Consider the following 14,107-nt stretch of genomic DNA (forward strand, 5'->3'; position numbering starts at 1 on the left):
AGTGGCAACAGCACACAGTAGATCTTGGGTTGCTTTTAAATGCCCAAGGTGATCTCCTACTTAAAAAAGGTTGGAGACTACTGGCTTAGACATATTTTTTCATGAACCTTTCTATTAAGCAGTAGGATTTTTTTTAAAACAGCCCTCCATAAAACTGTCCCAGGTACTTACAGTCAATCATGGAGTATGATAACCTGCCCCTGTTATCCACAGTTTCTAGAGAACCAGGATGTTTACAAGCACTGAAAATAGTTTTGTGCAGCATTACTAAGTAAAAGCCTTCAGAAAAACTCTGAGTAGATTTTAGAATTTAGTCAGAATCTAGGCCATTCTATTATACAACATTAATGAGGGCATAGGGGGAAATACAGTTCTTGTTATTCTGAGCAGAAATGAGCAGTAATCATTGTGGAATAAGAAGAAATAACTAGTCTGAATACAAATTTGAGAACTGCATGGAGAGGAATGTTGTATATGAACCCAATCTGCTCACCTCTGCTACAACTGACACTTGTTCCTTTGACTGATGAGGCAACGAGTCATCATGGGAGCTTGTACTGCCATTGGATGATAAGTCAGATGTCCCTAACACAGCACTACCAGAGCACATAGGACCCTTGTTGCAATGGGGACAAAAAAATACAACACTGCTTGGTTGAAATGAGGCCGAGCACTTGGCACATGTTATGGTCTTCTTGCCCTGACTGAGGCCAGCCATCTGTTCAGTCTTGTAGATCCTGCTGTGCAAATTAAATGGCAGCACAAAGCCTGGCAGGAATGTGTCCACTGTTGAAGGAAGCAGAACAAAAAACTGAGGAGAAGAGTAAGAAGGTCACGGTTAGTGATCTGGTGGCAGAAAAACCTTGTTCTCTGATTCTTAGTGTCTGCTGCGCCAAGAAGGAACCAGACCAGTATAACACAGTATACTGTACAGCAGATCTGCAGGGGAAAAATGAAATTTGTTGTTAAGGAAATTGTCTTCCAGCTTTTATACCCAGCAGAAATCCTATAAATATGCAGGGATTACAAGGAATCCTAGAAACTCGAGATGAAAAAAAAAAGTTTTGCTTCCTAACAGTGCAGGGTAACTCAAGCATTTTCTTCATAATAAATGGGATACTGCACATTTGTTAGAGTTTTTTCTAAATATGGCATTAGACTTGAAAAGTTACTGACTTGGGGAACAGCATAAAATATGAATTTCTGCTTCCACCTGGCACCACGTGATGATGCAAGTCAAGAGTGCAGTCAAAATGGAGACACCCAGCTAAAAGCAAGTTCTGTTGGCTACTGCTGTGCTTCTAGATTCATTGTTTTGGACCGAACTCCAAAGAGAATCATCTACTGAAGTTAGCAATGAGTTGTATTTCTATAGGAAACAAAAACTAACTTGTTAGTATGCACTCTACAAAATGTTCCTCTTTTCCATTATCCCTAAGGGATCTCAGGGAATTGGTCTGCAAATATAATTTGAATATCCTTAAGCCCCTTGGCTTCTCCCCAAGCTCAATCTCCTCTTTTTGAGTGGCAAATTGTTGGTCACCCTAATCACTTTCAACTATGCAGAACCTTTACACTTACAGAAATAATAATGAGGGTATATTCTCTTTCTAATATACTCTTGCAATGAGAGGTATCTTTATCTCACTAGGTACCTTGTATTCTGTAATTTACACAAAAGGTGATTAATACCCATTTTTCACATTTATGTATTGATAATACACTGCATGTATTCTTTTCACCTCCGAAATATCACTTATAAATGTAATGTGATAAAAAGATTAAAAACTTAGATTCTCTAAAGCATTCTTAGGGAAAAAAGGGTGTACTGGGTACCACTATGAAGGGGAGGCATTTAAAGATGCTTTTTGTTTTGTTCTCATTAAACAGTCTTGCTCAACTAAAAAGATAGATATTTTGTTCATTTAAAAAAAATAGGTAAGTTAAAATGCTATCCTACACACTCTGACCACATGAAGGCCTTTGCAAACTGGAATCCTGGGAAATGGTCCTCAGTGAATTAGAGCACTCTCTCGGTTGATCCATATACTGAAGAAAGGATATATTTTTGTTAACAGCATCAATGCAACTGGGCAGAAAAAGGAGGGATTCATTTTCCACAGAACCTACCAGGACCCTTCCTTCTGCCAAGAGACACGAGGAAATAGTTTTAAAAAGTTAAACGGAAAAGAGCAGAAGCGAGAGAGAGAGCAAGAAAGAGAAAGAGGGGACCTAGAACTGCTGTAAATCAAAGCACTTCCATTGTAGAAAACATTGATCCTACATTGGCTCCTTGCTTGAGACTTCTTTTTCTGTATACTTTAATCATGTTCTAAGAGTCATATGACCTTCCTTGCAGCCTTTAAGATATCAATAGAGCTGACTAAGTCTGCAGGCTGGTCCTAAAATATCTCCTGTAAGTCACCTTTTCCAAGACTTTATTAATCCCTTAAACTACAGCCTATTTCAGAGGATATAATCAGCCAGTTAGAGAATAAACAGTAAATGGAAGGAAAAAAATACTAGAGAGGGGAATCTGCTGGACAGCATATCTAGATACACCCTAGATAGAGGCAGATATTCAGGTACATGCATCCTAGGTGGATGTATAAATTTTTAATTAAAAATACAACTAAACCCTCAACAATTCTAACAGGGAATTCCTTGCATCAATAGCAGCTTCTGTTTCTGTTAAATCGTTTAGAAAAACATTAAGATTTATACCAGTGAAAAGGCTGTGTGGAGATAATAGATAAATTTGCCTTACTTTTTAATATTCAAGGATATAAAAGTACATGTGATGCAAATAAGGAAACAAGAGAGGGAGAGGAGAAACTAATCATAATTCATGTGCAGCTGTGATAGAAATTATAACTTAGAAGCATTTTTCACTTGCAGTTTTATTTTTTGCCATTGTGACCCGTTTTAGTTCCCCTCTCTGTTAAACGCTACTTAGCACACACAAGTGCTAAGTAGCATTTCTTTTTTTTAATGTTGCTGAACATAAAATATTTTTAGGAGAAAAAAGGTATATTGGAGCTATCAACTGTTATTACTGTGACATGCTGCTACGTTTTATTTGTTATATGCAGGAATCCAAGTTTTCCGTTTCCTGTGGAAAACTCTGGATTTTCCCCTTTAAAGAAGAAAAACCCAGATTTTCCCCTCTGAAACAGGAAACCGAGGGTTTCCGCCTGCAGGCTGGCAGAGTCCCACCCTACAAGAAGCTGCTCAGGGCTGGGGAGAGTAGGGGGAGAGCAATAAGAGGCATGGATGGAGAGGTAGATGGGAAAAATAAATCCAGGATGATGGGGGCAGGGGGTACCCCCCCACACACATACAGCCAGCAATGGAGCCAGGCAGGGTGGTGGGAGCCACCCCAGTAGCTACCTGCAGGTTAATCTATGGGACAGCAAGGGAGGGGGTTGTTGGAGGGCCAGGGCTTGGGGACTGTCCCTGCACCATCAAGGCCAGGGGCCAAGCTCTGGCGAGCCAAACTGGCCCTGCACCACTGGAGGCTCCCTGATGACACAGGGGCAGTCCTGGCACATCAGAGCTTGGCACACAACCTTGATAGCATGGGGCTGCTCCAGGTTATCAGGGACTAAGTTCTGGCAAGTCCAGACCAGCCCTAAGCCATCAGGGCAGGGGCCAAGCTCTGGAAAGCCCCACACACCCCCTGCCCTCTCCCCCCATCCCACACACCCACCTGTACGTCATGCCAGCAGGGCTGGTGGTGGCAGGGCAGTGGCTGTAGGTCACGCTGGCAGGACTGGAGGGGCAGGGTGAACCCCCAGCTCCAGTGCAAGGTGGTGCTAGCCCCCTACCCCATCCCCCAAACCCAGAGAGGCAGCCAGAGCAGTCCCAGCTATGGCCCCAGCCCCTGCCACCCTGAGGGGTTGCCTAGGGAGCCCTCCCAGCCGGGAAGCCTGCTCTAAGCCTTTCATCCCTTCACAGCTCCTGCAGGCATGCCCCCTGACTCCCATTGCTCCACAGACTGTAGGAGCCTGCCTGCCTCCCTCCCCACATCCTACACGCTACAACTATTTACTGTTAAACAAGCTTTGAAAATGGGCATTTGGAACTAGCTGACCTGAAACATAAGTGGTTGTAATGATAAGATTAAGAATCCACTGAGAAAGCAGTAGTATTTCTTTACAGCTGTTTACTTACATTTACCTCCATTCTCTGTTAATCAATCATATAAAATAAAGGGGAAAAGAAGCACAATTGAAATGGCAAGTTCAGGGAAAATCCTGAGGATTCGCAATAGGGCAGTAAGGCGTGTCTTTGTGGTAGCAGTAAGTATGTAATTTTATGTTTGGGTGTATTCATGCAAGCTAGTGGTTTTTATATTTTAAAAAAAATTGTTATAGGCAGTTTTAATGAAGACTGAACCGATCATCTCAGCCTGACTGGTGGGATAACTGGTGACCCCATTTAACCAGTAACCCCAGTTTAACCAATGACACAAGTCTAACTGATGACCCAGTGTTTTTTTGCAGCTTGATTCCTATTGTGGTTCAGTAGGACAGGGCAAATGATGGTTCAGTGCCGGTTCAGGTTCAAGTCAAAACACCAGTTCAGACCAGTTCTTAGATCTGGTTCAATTCCAGTTTGACTCTCAGTTAGAGCAGGGGCAAATGAAACAGACGCTCAGGGAAGCTGTAAAAATTGTCCAGCACTGGAGGTGTTCAAGAAGAGGTTGGTCAGCCACCGGTTTGGAATGTGCCAATGCTTCTGCTGCGACTCAGCCCCAGAGGGTCCTGGCTACAGGGTCCTGCCCCGCTGGCTTATGGTCAGACTGATGCTGCACTGAGGTAAGGAATGAACTTTCCCCATGTCAGATTCGTACAGACGGAGGAGTTTGGCCTTCCTCTGCAGTGGGGCAGGGTCAGAAGTGAGGGACACTGGCAGGGCTGGGGGCGTTGTGGCTTGGGAGTGAGGGGCAATGACAGGGGCAGGGTACTGGCACATTAGCGCTGCTCAGCACCACAAAGCAGCAGGGGGAACAGCTGCAGTCGGACCTGCATCCTGGTGTGGGGAGAAGCTGCTGCTGGGAGGGAGCAGTCGGGAGGTAGGAAGGGGCTGCAGGTCAGAAACGAGGGGCACCGACAGGGCTAGGGGGCTGTGGCTTGGAAGTGAGGGGCACTAGCATATCAGGGCTGTTCAGGGTGGACAGTCAAAGGTGGATCTGCATCCTGGTGAGTGAAGGGAGCAGGGGGAGCTCTGATTTTCCATGATAAAAAAACCAAAAAAATCAAATGCCAAAATATATAGGTATTCAGAAAGTATTTTATTAGAATGATTGAGGCATGGGTAGGCTTCCAAATTGTTTTAAACTTGTAAAAATATCAATAAACATTGTGTTCAAATGATACCTATAGAGGTATTTCATTTTCAAATCGAGGAAAAAATGCATATTTGAGGTTTTATAATCAGAATTTTGGATTTTTTTTTAACAGAGAAAACCAGGATCCCTGATGATATACTATGACCTAAAAATTGTGATAGAAGACCACATGACTAAGTCATTTGAATGTGTGTTCCTACACAGACAAACGCTTGGCCTTTATCTCATATCACTTATTAAAAATCAATCATTCTGGAGAAACAGTACAAATACTTTCAAGATCAATTTGTTTTTCCAAACTCTGATATTGGGCCTTTCATTAGAAAAGAAAAACCAAACTGAATCCTTGCCTAATTCTAATGAAAAATCTATCAGATGTTCAGAATTAAGTCTGCAAAAATACTAGAACTCCTTCTGTTCTCTCAACTCGTTGACCCACACCAACATAGAAGTTTATAAGAATCTTGCTCTCAGAAGCACCAAAAAGGGAAAATGAATTTAGCAATAAATGCCTACCATTTGTGACCATGTACTGCAATAGATTATCTTATCATTTATTGAATTAATATATAACCATGCCTAAGTAATATCTGCATTCTTGAATCCATGCAGGAATATTTATTGACAAGTTCTAAGTTCAACTACAGAAGGATTTTAGGGGTGAAATGGGCTGTATTCAATTCAGATTCAGATTTGGCCCAAGTCACGGAAAAGTGATTCAATTCGCTGATTCCCATCACTGTCCTGATTCAATTTGGCCGAATCCAAATCTTGATTCTAATTCAGAGAATCAGCTATTTGGGCATAGACACAGCTTCATATATTTTTTCTAAGTACCTTGAAGTACCGGGTACAACTCGTGAACACTGAGATAGTGCTGCGGATAGAGCATCCCACAGGAGTGTGCCCCCCGCCCCGTATTCGGTGGTGGACCACTTCCCATGCCTCCCTGGCTAGGCAGCCGGCCATGGGGGGACCCTAGGTGCCCCCCCAGACCCAGAAGGCACCAGTCACTGAGCTGGAGGGGGGGCCCCCACGTGCTTTGCAGCAGACCCAGAAATGGACCAGAATTGCTTCTGGTTCACTTCTAGGTCCACCGCCAAGTGCACTAGGGATCCCCCCATGATCCCGTGGGATGCTCCATCTGCCCCACCATCTCAGTGTTCATGAGCCACCTGGTATCTTGAAGTATGTAGAAAAAAACATATAAAGCTGTGTCTATGTCCGAATCATTGAATCTCTTTGAATCAAATCGGGGGCTTCCAATTTGATTCCGAGAGATAATGGGTCTCCTGATTCAATTTGGATTTGGAGATTCAGCTGCCGAATCAAGCCGAATCTCCTCTGAATTGAATCAGTGACCAAAGCTTCACACAGCCCTAATGGATTTCACAGCTATGTTTCATAAAATACAAACAATATTGTAGAATATATATCAGTATTTCTCCCATATTTACCAGTCATTTTCTTTAAAGCCTCCAATTTTCTCCTTTAATTTTGCCTCCTATTAGACAGGCAATATAAATAAAATGTTAGATAATGAATTTGAATTTCCCACATAACTTTCTCATAAACCAATTGGAGAAATGTGGGCTAGATAAAACTACTCTAAGGCAGACAGATAACTGGCTCAACAGCCACAACCAAAGGGAAACTATTAACAAGTTCATGTTAAAATGACAGGAGGTTTTTTAAGTAGAGTCCCACAGGAGGTTGTCCTGGGCTCAGTGCTGTTCAATGAATTTAACAGTTTGGATGCTGGTATAGAAAGCTTCTTGAGCAAGTTTGCAGACAACACAAAACTGGGAAGGACTGTGGACACACTGGAGGATGCATGCAAACACAATTCAGAAGGATCTTGACAGATTGGAAAGTTGGGGTAGAGTTAGCAGGATGAAGTTCAATGCAGACAAAGGCAAGGTGCTGTGCCCCAGGAGGAATAATCTAAAACAAATATACAAAGTGGGTGATCTTGGCAGACCAGACTCAATATGAGGCTGCAGTTTGATCCAGCTCTACAAAGGGTGAATGTGCTTTTGGGATGCATCAACAGAAGCATTAGGTGCAAGATAAAGGAGGTGATAGTGCCTCTCTACTCAGCACAGCTTATACCCCATCTGGAGAACTATGTGCAGGTCTGGGCTCCACATTTTAAAAAGGACATGGAGAAGTTACAGAGGGTCCAGAGACAGTCAACAAAGATAATAATGAGCTTGGAAAACAAGTCACATGAGAGAAGACTGAAGAAGCTAGGCATGTTCAGCTTGTGGAAAAGATGATTAAGAGGGGCACAATAGCAATTTTCAAATACTTGAGGGGCTGCCATCAAGAAGGGGAAAAGCACCTTATCTCTTTCACTGTAGAGAGGTGGATGTGGTACAGTGACTTGCAGCTGCCGTAAAGTAAGTTTAGATTGGATATCCGGAAAAAACTTCTTCACAGTTAGAACAGTGAGGCAGTGGAACAGACTGCCTAGGGAAGTTATGGACTTCCCATCCCTGGAGGTGTTCAGGAAGAGGTTGGACAGCCACTGGTTGGGGATGAGCTAGGCATAGCTATGCCTAAGTTCTACTATGGGTATTTCCCATGCTTCTGGGCTTTGCCAGTTACGCCCACCCACACCTTTCTGCCAAATATATCATGGTATTTTTAAGGCTTCCACAGAGGCATTGAATGTTGGCAATAGTCAAAGCTAGGACTTTTTGACTGGGGTGGACCAATACTCCTGCTGGGACCAAGATCAGAGATTCCCTGCTAGAGGGTCTTGTCCCACCGCTCAGGGTCTGAACAATGGCTCTGTTTGGGGTCAGGAAGGAATTTTACCCCATGGTCAGACTGATAGGGACTGGGGGGGGCTGCCTTCCTCTGTAGTGGGGCAAGTGGACCTTTAACCTGGGATCTGTTGAGAATGTATTGACATTTCATAGACACAGGACGCTGGCTGCCATGGTTCCCCTGCTTTACCTGTGGCAGGTTAGGGTGTTAGGTCTGTGTTATGTCAGGATTGATGGGAATCTCATGTAGAGTTTAGATTATGGACTGTATAAAATGATTTGGATAGGGATGATCCTGCTCCAGGCAGGGATTGGACTAGGTGACTTCTGGAAACTTACAGCTTAATTCTCTATGATTCTATGATTTGTTTTTCGAAAACGTTAAAGATAATCATGACCAGTAATTCACATTCATAAAAGTTCAATGTGCAAAAAAAAATACCATAAGCTAGTGATGAGTCAACTAGTCTTTCAATCAAATAGATGATTGTTCTAAGGAGAGAGGCAGAACCACTTCCATTTACTAACAACATTTAAAACCAACTTCTGGAAAAAGAAAACCAAAGTGAAAATAGCCACATACAAATCCTATCATTGACTGCCCTAATTTACAACAGATAGTGAGGACAACACCCTTGTACTGGCAAGTTGTCCAATAATACAGCATGTAGTGCCTGTCTTAAACATCCTCTTTTCTTAATTTGGCTATTCTGGCATCTTCACAATTAAACTAATTTGAGAGGTTATTAACTGAGCCAACCAAGTGGCTCAGACAGTTGCACACAAAAATTACTCCTGGTTTTGAAATAAAATGCACTGTAGTGCCAAGTGAAGCGCAGAAGCAACAATTTGACTCAGGATTTACTAAACAGGTTCATTGTTGTATAACAGGGAGGTCCATATCTTTAAGAGATTCCTCTATTTTAGTTTGCTCCCCACTTCCCCTCTAAATTATGTTTTATTTTCCATGAGGTAGTGTTTTTCCTTGGAGTGGCACAATTCTGTTTTCCACCTTTTATCTTTATTCTTTTTTTCATCCCATAAAAGGAGGAAAAGGGCAAACAGCTAGTTCTGTGTAGAAGCCTATGTTGAGGGCAGTGGAGTACTGCTGACCTGAAGAGCTACATCAGTCAAGCCCTGCTGAAGGCACTGGTACAGAAGAGCAGCAACAGGAAAGGGCTAAAGCCTAGAAACCTCAGGAAAAAATAAAGCGGCTTTGGTGCACAGCCAACTAGTGAACCTGAAATATGTGAACGTGAAATATGCTAAATCTCTTTTCCCCCACTTATTTAGGATACTTTCATGAGGGATACAGCGTTCTCTGATTTTGATTTCTTTTACATGATGAAGAAGAATAAAAGCTTATTTTTTTGGAGCACCTTTTTGGTTTGGTTTTTATGTTTTGTTTTGTTCTTTGCTCGTTTGTTTTTAACAAGCGAGCTATTCCCCTGGTCTCTATAATGGAATGATAGAGAATTATATTTGAATTTCAAGAGACAAAGTACCAATTCCAACAATGTCTTAATGAAGCTACAAGATTTTGAAGCAGTATTGCAGCTTTGGCAAAGACTACTTAGTTCATCTGCCTAAAGCAAGCACCATGATGATATATGAAAGAAGGTAGGAACAACACTTGGGGAGAAGGAAATCATTAGTCTTCCCAACACCTTATGCTGGAGGGAAAAAAACGACAGAGGAAGCTCCACAAGAAAAAAAGAAATCAGCCATTAAAAGGCAAAATACCTAAAATTACAAGAGGTTAATTTTGCTGAAATAGCATCTTCTACTTCACTCAGACAGGCATAGAAATACATCTCCTAAGTACATATTAACTATGAATGTTAATATATTATTTTAACTCCAGCTTAAATTTAAAAAAATGTAACGCTCAGTCACACAGAGCAGTAATGTGGATCCACCACATGGGCACAAATGAATCATTAACCCATAGAATGCAGACAGCAACTATAAAGCACTGATGTCTATAGTTTTTTATAAGTATATCAATTTGTTGTCTATACAAGGATCAGAAGTCCTAGGCTACATTACCAACCTTCCCCCTCATATCAGAAAACATTACTGTATAACACTACCAGTAAGGGGAAAGAAAATCAAGTCAGAGGTGGCTACAAATTAATCCTATGTTTTACTAATTTTCTTAGCATATTTCAAAAAAGTAATAATGTGCAACCTAAAGGGTGGTTAATGCCTTAGTTTTAGGTTATCTTTCCAAACAATAAACTTTCTATATGAAAGAAAATTATTTACATTAAAGAAAAAATGTATAGCTCTCTGCCATGGAAGACAGATGGGATCATTACTAATCAAATCTGCTATGAACTAGTTAAAACAAAATCAGTGAATTTCTGGACTGTGAAAGCCCTACTTTGCAGTCCCTACAGAATGCAAAACTCCTATTAACTATATATCAGGAATTATCTGTTAGTAAAAATTTAGGATTAGAACCCAAATTCCAACACACTGTATATCTGTCTTGTGACTTACAGGAAGTATTTCAGAATGCTTCAAATTCATCCACACATTCAAATATATATTCAATATACTGGTATCAGATTCAGCCCTACAGCTAATAAATAATGAGAAATTCTAGCCAACTCCAATAAGCAACTCAAATTGTTTTCATTATATCGCAGCCAATGACAACAATGACCTTGAGTCATCAGGACAGATATGTAGGCAGACAAATGGTTATTTTAACTACTGGTTAAAGAGGAATGTTATTTAAATAAGTAGTTTTCATGAAAAGACAGTAAAATCCATCCATAATTTTTTTCTGTTGGCGATTCCTAAAGATCTTACAATGGAACTGTAAACCCAATAAGCCAGATTCTGATTTCATTTATACCAATATAAATTTGGAGTAGCTTCAACTAAGTCCACAGGTTTGGTTTGTCTGTATTTACACCAACGTAACCGAGATCAGAATCAAGCCATAAATGATTAAAAATCGATAGAGCGCATAGTTTGCTGATAGCATTGCCTAAGAAAAGGCAATAAGCCTCAGGCATGGTATTACTAGATTACACAATTTCGCTGACACGTTGAAGGGCTTGAAAAGCAGCTGAGAGGTGTAGAGGATTTCATTTTCACAGGCAAAAGATATTTTCCTTCAATTAAAAGGACATCATCATGTCATTTCTTCAAAATTAAAGTTAAGTTCTGTCTTCAACGATAAATTTTCTTTCTCTGTATTTTCCCCCCAAACAGATTTTCTTTTTTAACAACAGTTAGAATGTACAACGTAAATGTCAGTTTTTGTTTAGGAATGAAACAAAACAGTACCTTATCACGCAAAAACATCCACAGAATCCAGCATTATTGATACTATCATCACAGCTCTGGTAACAGGGTTAATTGGTTCTGCTGAGGCAATAGACAGAAGACAAAACACTGCTTTAGTGAATCCCAAAAAAGAGAGTGGCCATGATTTTAATAATCTCTTACTGATAAGCCAAATCCCATACTGCTTACTCTCACTTCAGTGACGAGTTTTACCAAAGTAAACAGTAATGGTACAACAATTCCCCTATATTCAGTTTTTGTTTTGCACTTAAAGCAGACCTTCAACCACCTTCTTTTTAAAGGAGGCAGTATATCTTCTCAAATTCACAGTATATAATCTGTGGCTAATGATTACATTTTCTGGAGCTGCCAAGTAAATCTATAGCATAATTACTATTAATTAAAAATAAGACTTCTAAAGATTTCTTTTTCAGAGTCCTCACTTCCTCAGACTCCTCCTCCCAACAAACAAACAACTGGCTCTCATTTTTACTTTCTAAAAAGTTAAAGCTCATTACCAACTACCGAAGAATGTTCATTGTAGATACTAAGATGTGCTTAAGAAAGAGTTATTAACTTTTTTTTTTTACTATACTATACTGGTGATCAGGAGAGGTCCCAGATGATTGGAAAAAGGCAAATGTAGTCCCCATCTTTAAGAAAGGGAAGAAGAAGCATCCAGGAAACAACAGACCAGTCAGCCTCACCTCCATCCCTGGAAAAATAATAAAGCAGATCCTCAAGGAATACACTTCTAAGCACTTGAAGGAGCAGAAGGTGATTAGGAATGGTCAGCTTGGATTCACCGAGAGCAAGTCACACGTGACCAACCTGATTGCCTTCTATGATGCGATGACTGGCTCTGTGGATGCAGGGAGATCAGCTGATGCGTTATACTTTGACTTTAGCAAGGCTTTTGATAGTCTTCCACAACATTCTCACAAGCAAGCTAAGGAGGTATAGGTTGGAGAAATGGACTGTAAGGTGGATAGAAAAGTGGCTGGATCACTGGGCTCAAAGGATAGTAGTAATTAGGGCGGTGTGAAACAGCACCATTCCCCTTCGATTTCCATTTCAACGGAAGAGTGTTTTGAGTTTCATTTAGTTTTGAAAACATTTCCATTTCACTGAAACTGTTTCACTGTTTCGATTTTTTTCAACATTTCACTAATTGGCTATTCTGCACTCAGCGCCAGGAAGATCATGCTGCTGCTGACCCTAGCTGGCAGCATCAGCCTCCTGTCATCCGGTAGGCAGATCGGGGGCCTACACCCCTAGGAGGATTCTGGCATGGCCCCTGAAGCCCTCCTGAGGATGCTGGCAAGCCCCTGAAGATAATGAGAAGAAGGAATGCACCCATCCTGCCAGATGGGCAGCAAGAACACTCCCAAGTTGAGATAAGCTGAAGACAAAAAAAAAGAACAACCAAACACAGAAGCTGTGTATGGAAAAACCCCAAAGCACTGAAACAAAGGGTGCCAATCCCTATAAAAGAACACTTTGAAAATGTCAAGTTGGGTGAGTCTCTTTCTCTACTGCAGTCGGAGCGCAGATAAATCTGTTCACCCTGCTCCAGCTGTTATCTTCAAATCTGCTATCTTCAAATCATCAGCACCTCCTCAATGAGCCCAGGTTGGCCACCCTGGGCTGATATTGAGCAACTACTGCTGGTAACTATATCTGGTGTATGTGTGGATGGAATGGTTGTTTTGTGTATGTGTGTAACGATGTTTATGATGATTTGTGTGCATTTGTATGAATGGTGTGTCCAAACCTCTATGTCTAATTCATGTAATCAATAAACGTGCCACCTTGCCTTATCCCCCTTTATAAAGTCTTGCTTGTGATTTTAGCCATTGGCAATTTGAGTAACAGGTGTAGGCTGTATCCAGAGTCAGTCTATCATCTGGCAGGCATATCAGGTGCCCGCAGCCCCCGGAGTACTCCGGCACAGCCCCCACAGCTCTCCCAGGGGTGCGGGTGAGCCCCTGATCTGCCTGCCAGATAAGAGGAGGTGGGTGCTGCCTGCTGGGACTGACACCGGGAAGATCAGTGCTGCCACTGGCCCCAAGCAGCAGCACCCGCCTCCTGTAATCCCTTGTGCAGATCAGGAGTCTGCCCACACCCCCAGGAGGGCTGTGGGAGCTGTGCCGGCATCCTCCCGGGGATGCAGGCCCCCGATCTGCCTGCCGGATGACAGAAGGCAGGTGCTGCTGCCTGGGGCCAGCAGCAGCATCCATCTTCCTGGCGCTGGGTGCAGGCTGTGCCCATCTGTCAGGCAGATCAGGGCCCACACCCCTAGCAGGACTCCAGCACAGGCCCCGCAGCCCTCCCGGGGGTGCAAGCGAGCCCTCGATCTGCCTGGCAGACGAGAGGTGGTGGGCACTGCCAGCTGGGACTGGTGCTAATGTCAGTAAGCCTAGCTTCAAAGATTTAAACATTTCAAAACTTTCAAAACACTTCGAGTTCCCTTGTTTTGTTTCGAAGCTGTTTTGAAGGCCTTTGTTTCATTTTGATTTTGCTGTTTTGAGATTGAAACACATCAAAACAGCTTTGAAAAGAAACATCGGCCGAAATTCTGTGAAGTCCTACATAGCATGGTGGAAAACTCAGTTAGCCTGCGAGAGAACTAGCTGCCCCGTCACATGGATGTGCAAATTAACCTATGCAAAGTACC

The 14,107-nt window shown here is 42.1% G+C and overlaps 1 protein-coding gene across 11 annotated transcripts in view; it reads right to left on the reverse strand.

The window, feature by feature from the left end:
* The window catches only part of STK33 (serine/threonine kinase 33), a 90,866-nt gene that overhangs the window by 41,845 nt on the left and 34,914 nt on the right, over positions 1 to 14,107 (reverse strand). For 3 of the 11 annotated variants that reach the window (XM_090032642.1, XM_090032644.1, XM_090032648.1), the window contains 2 exons: positions 11,431 to 11,511; positions 494 to 939 (listed from right to left, as the gene is read on the reverse strand). In XM_090032642.1, coding sequence (XP_089888768.1) covers positions 494 to 718 — 225 coding nt within the window. In that variant the 5' untranslated portion in view covers positions 719 to 939; positions 11,431 to 11,511. Of the gene's footprint in view, positions 1 to 493; positions 940 to 1,964; positions 2,145 to 11,430; positions 11,512 to 14,107 lie in introns of all 11 variants that reach the window. The other 8 variants (XM_090032650.1, XM_090032651.1, XM_090032649.1 and 5 more) reach the window with 6 other exon arrangements.

Source organism: Crocodylus siamensis, chromosome 2 (genome assembly GCF_052110815.1).
Source record: "Crocodylus siamensis isolate JL-2025a chromosome 2, ASM5211081v1, whole genome shotgun sequence".
NCBI lineage: Eukaryota > Metazoa > Chordata > Crocodylia > Crocodylidae > Crocodylus > Crocodylus siamensis.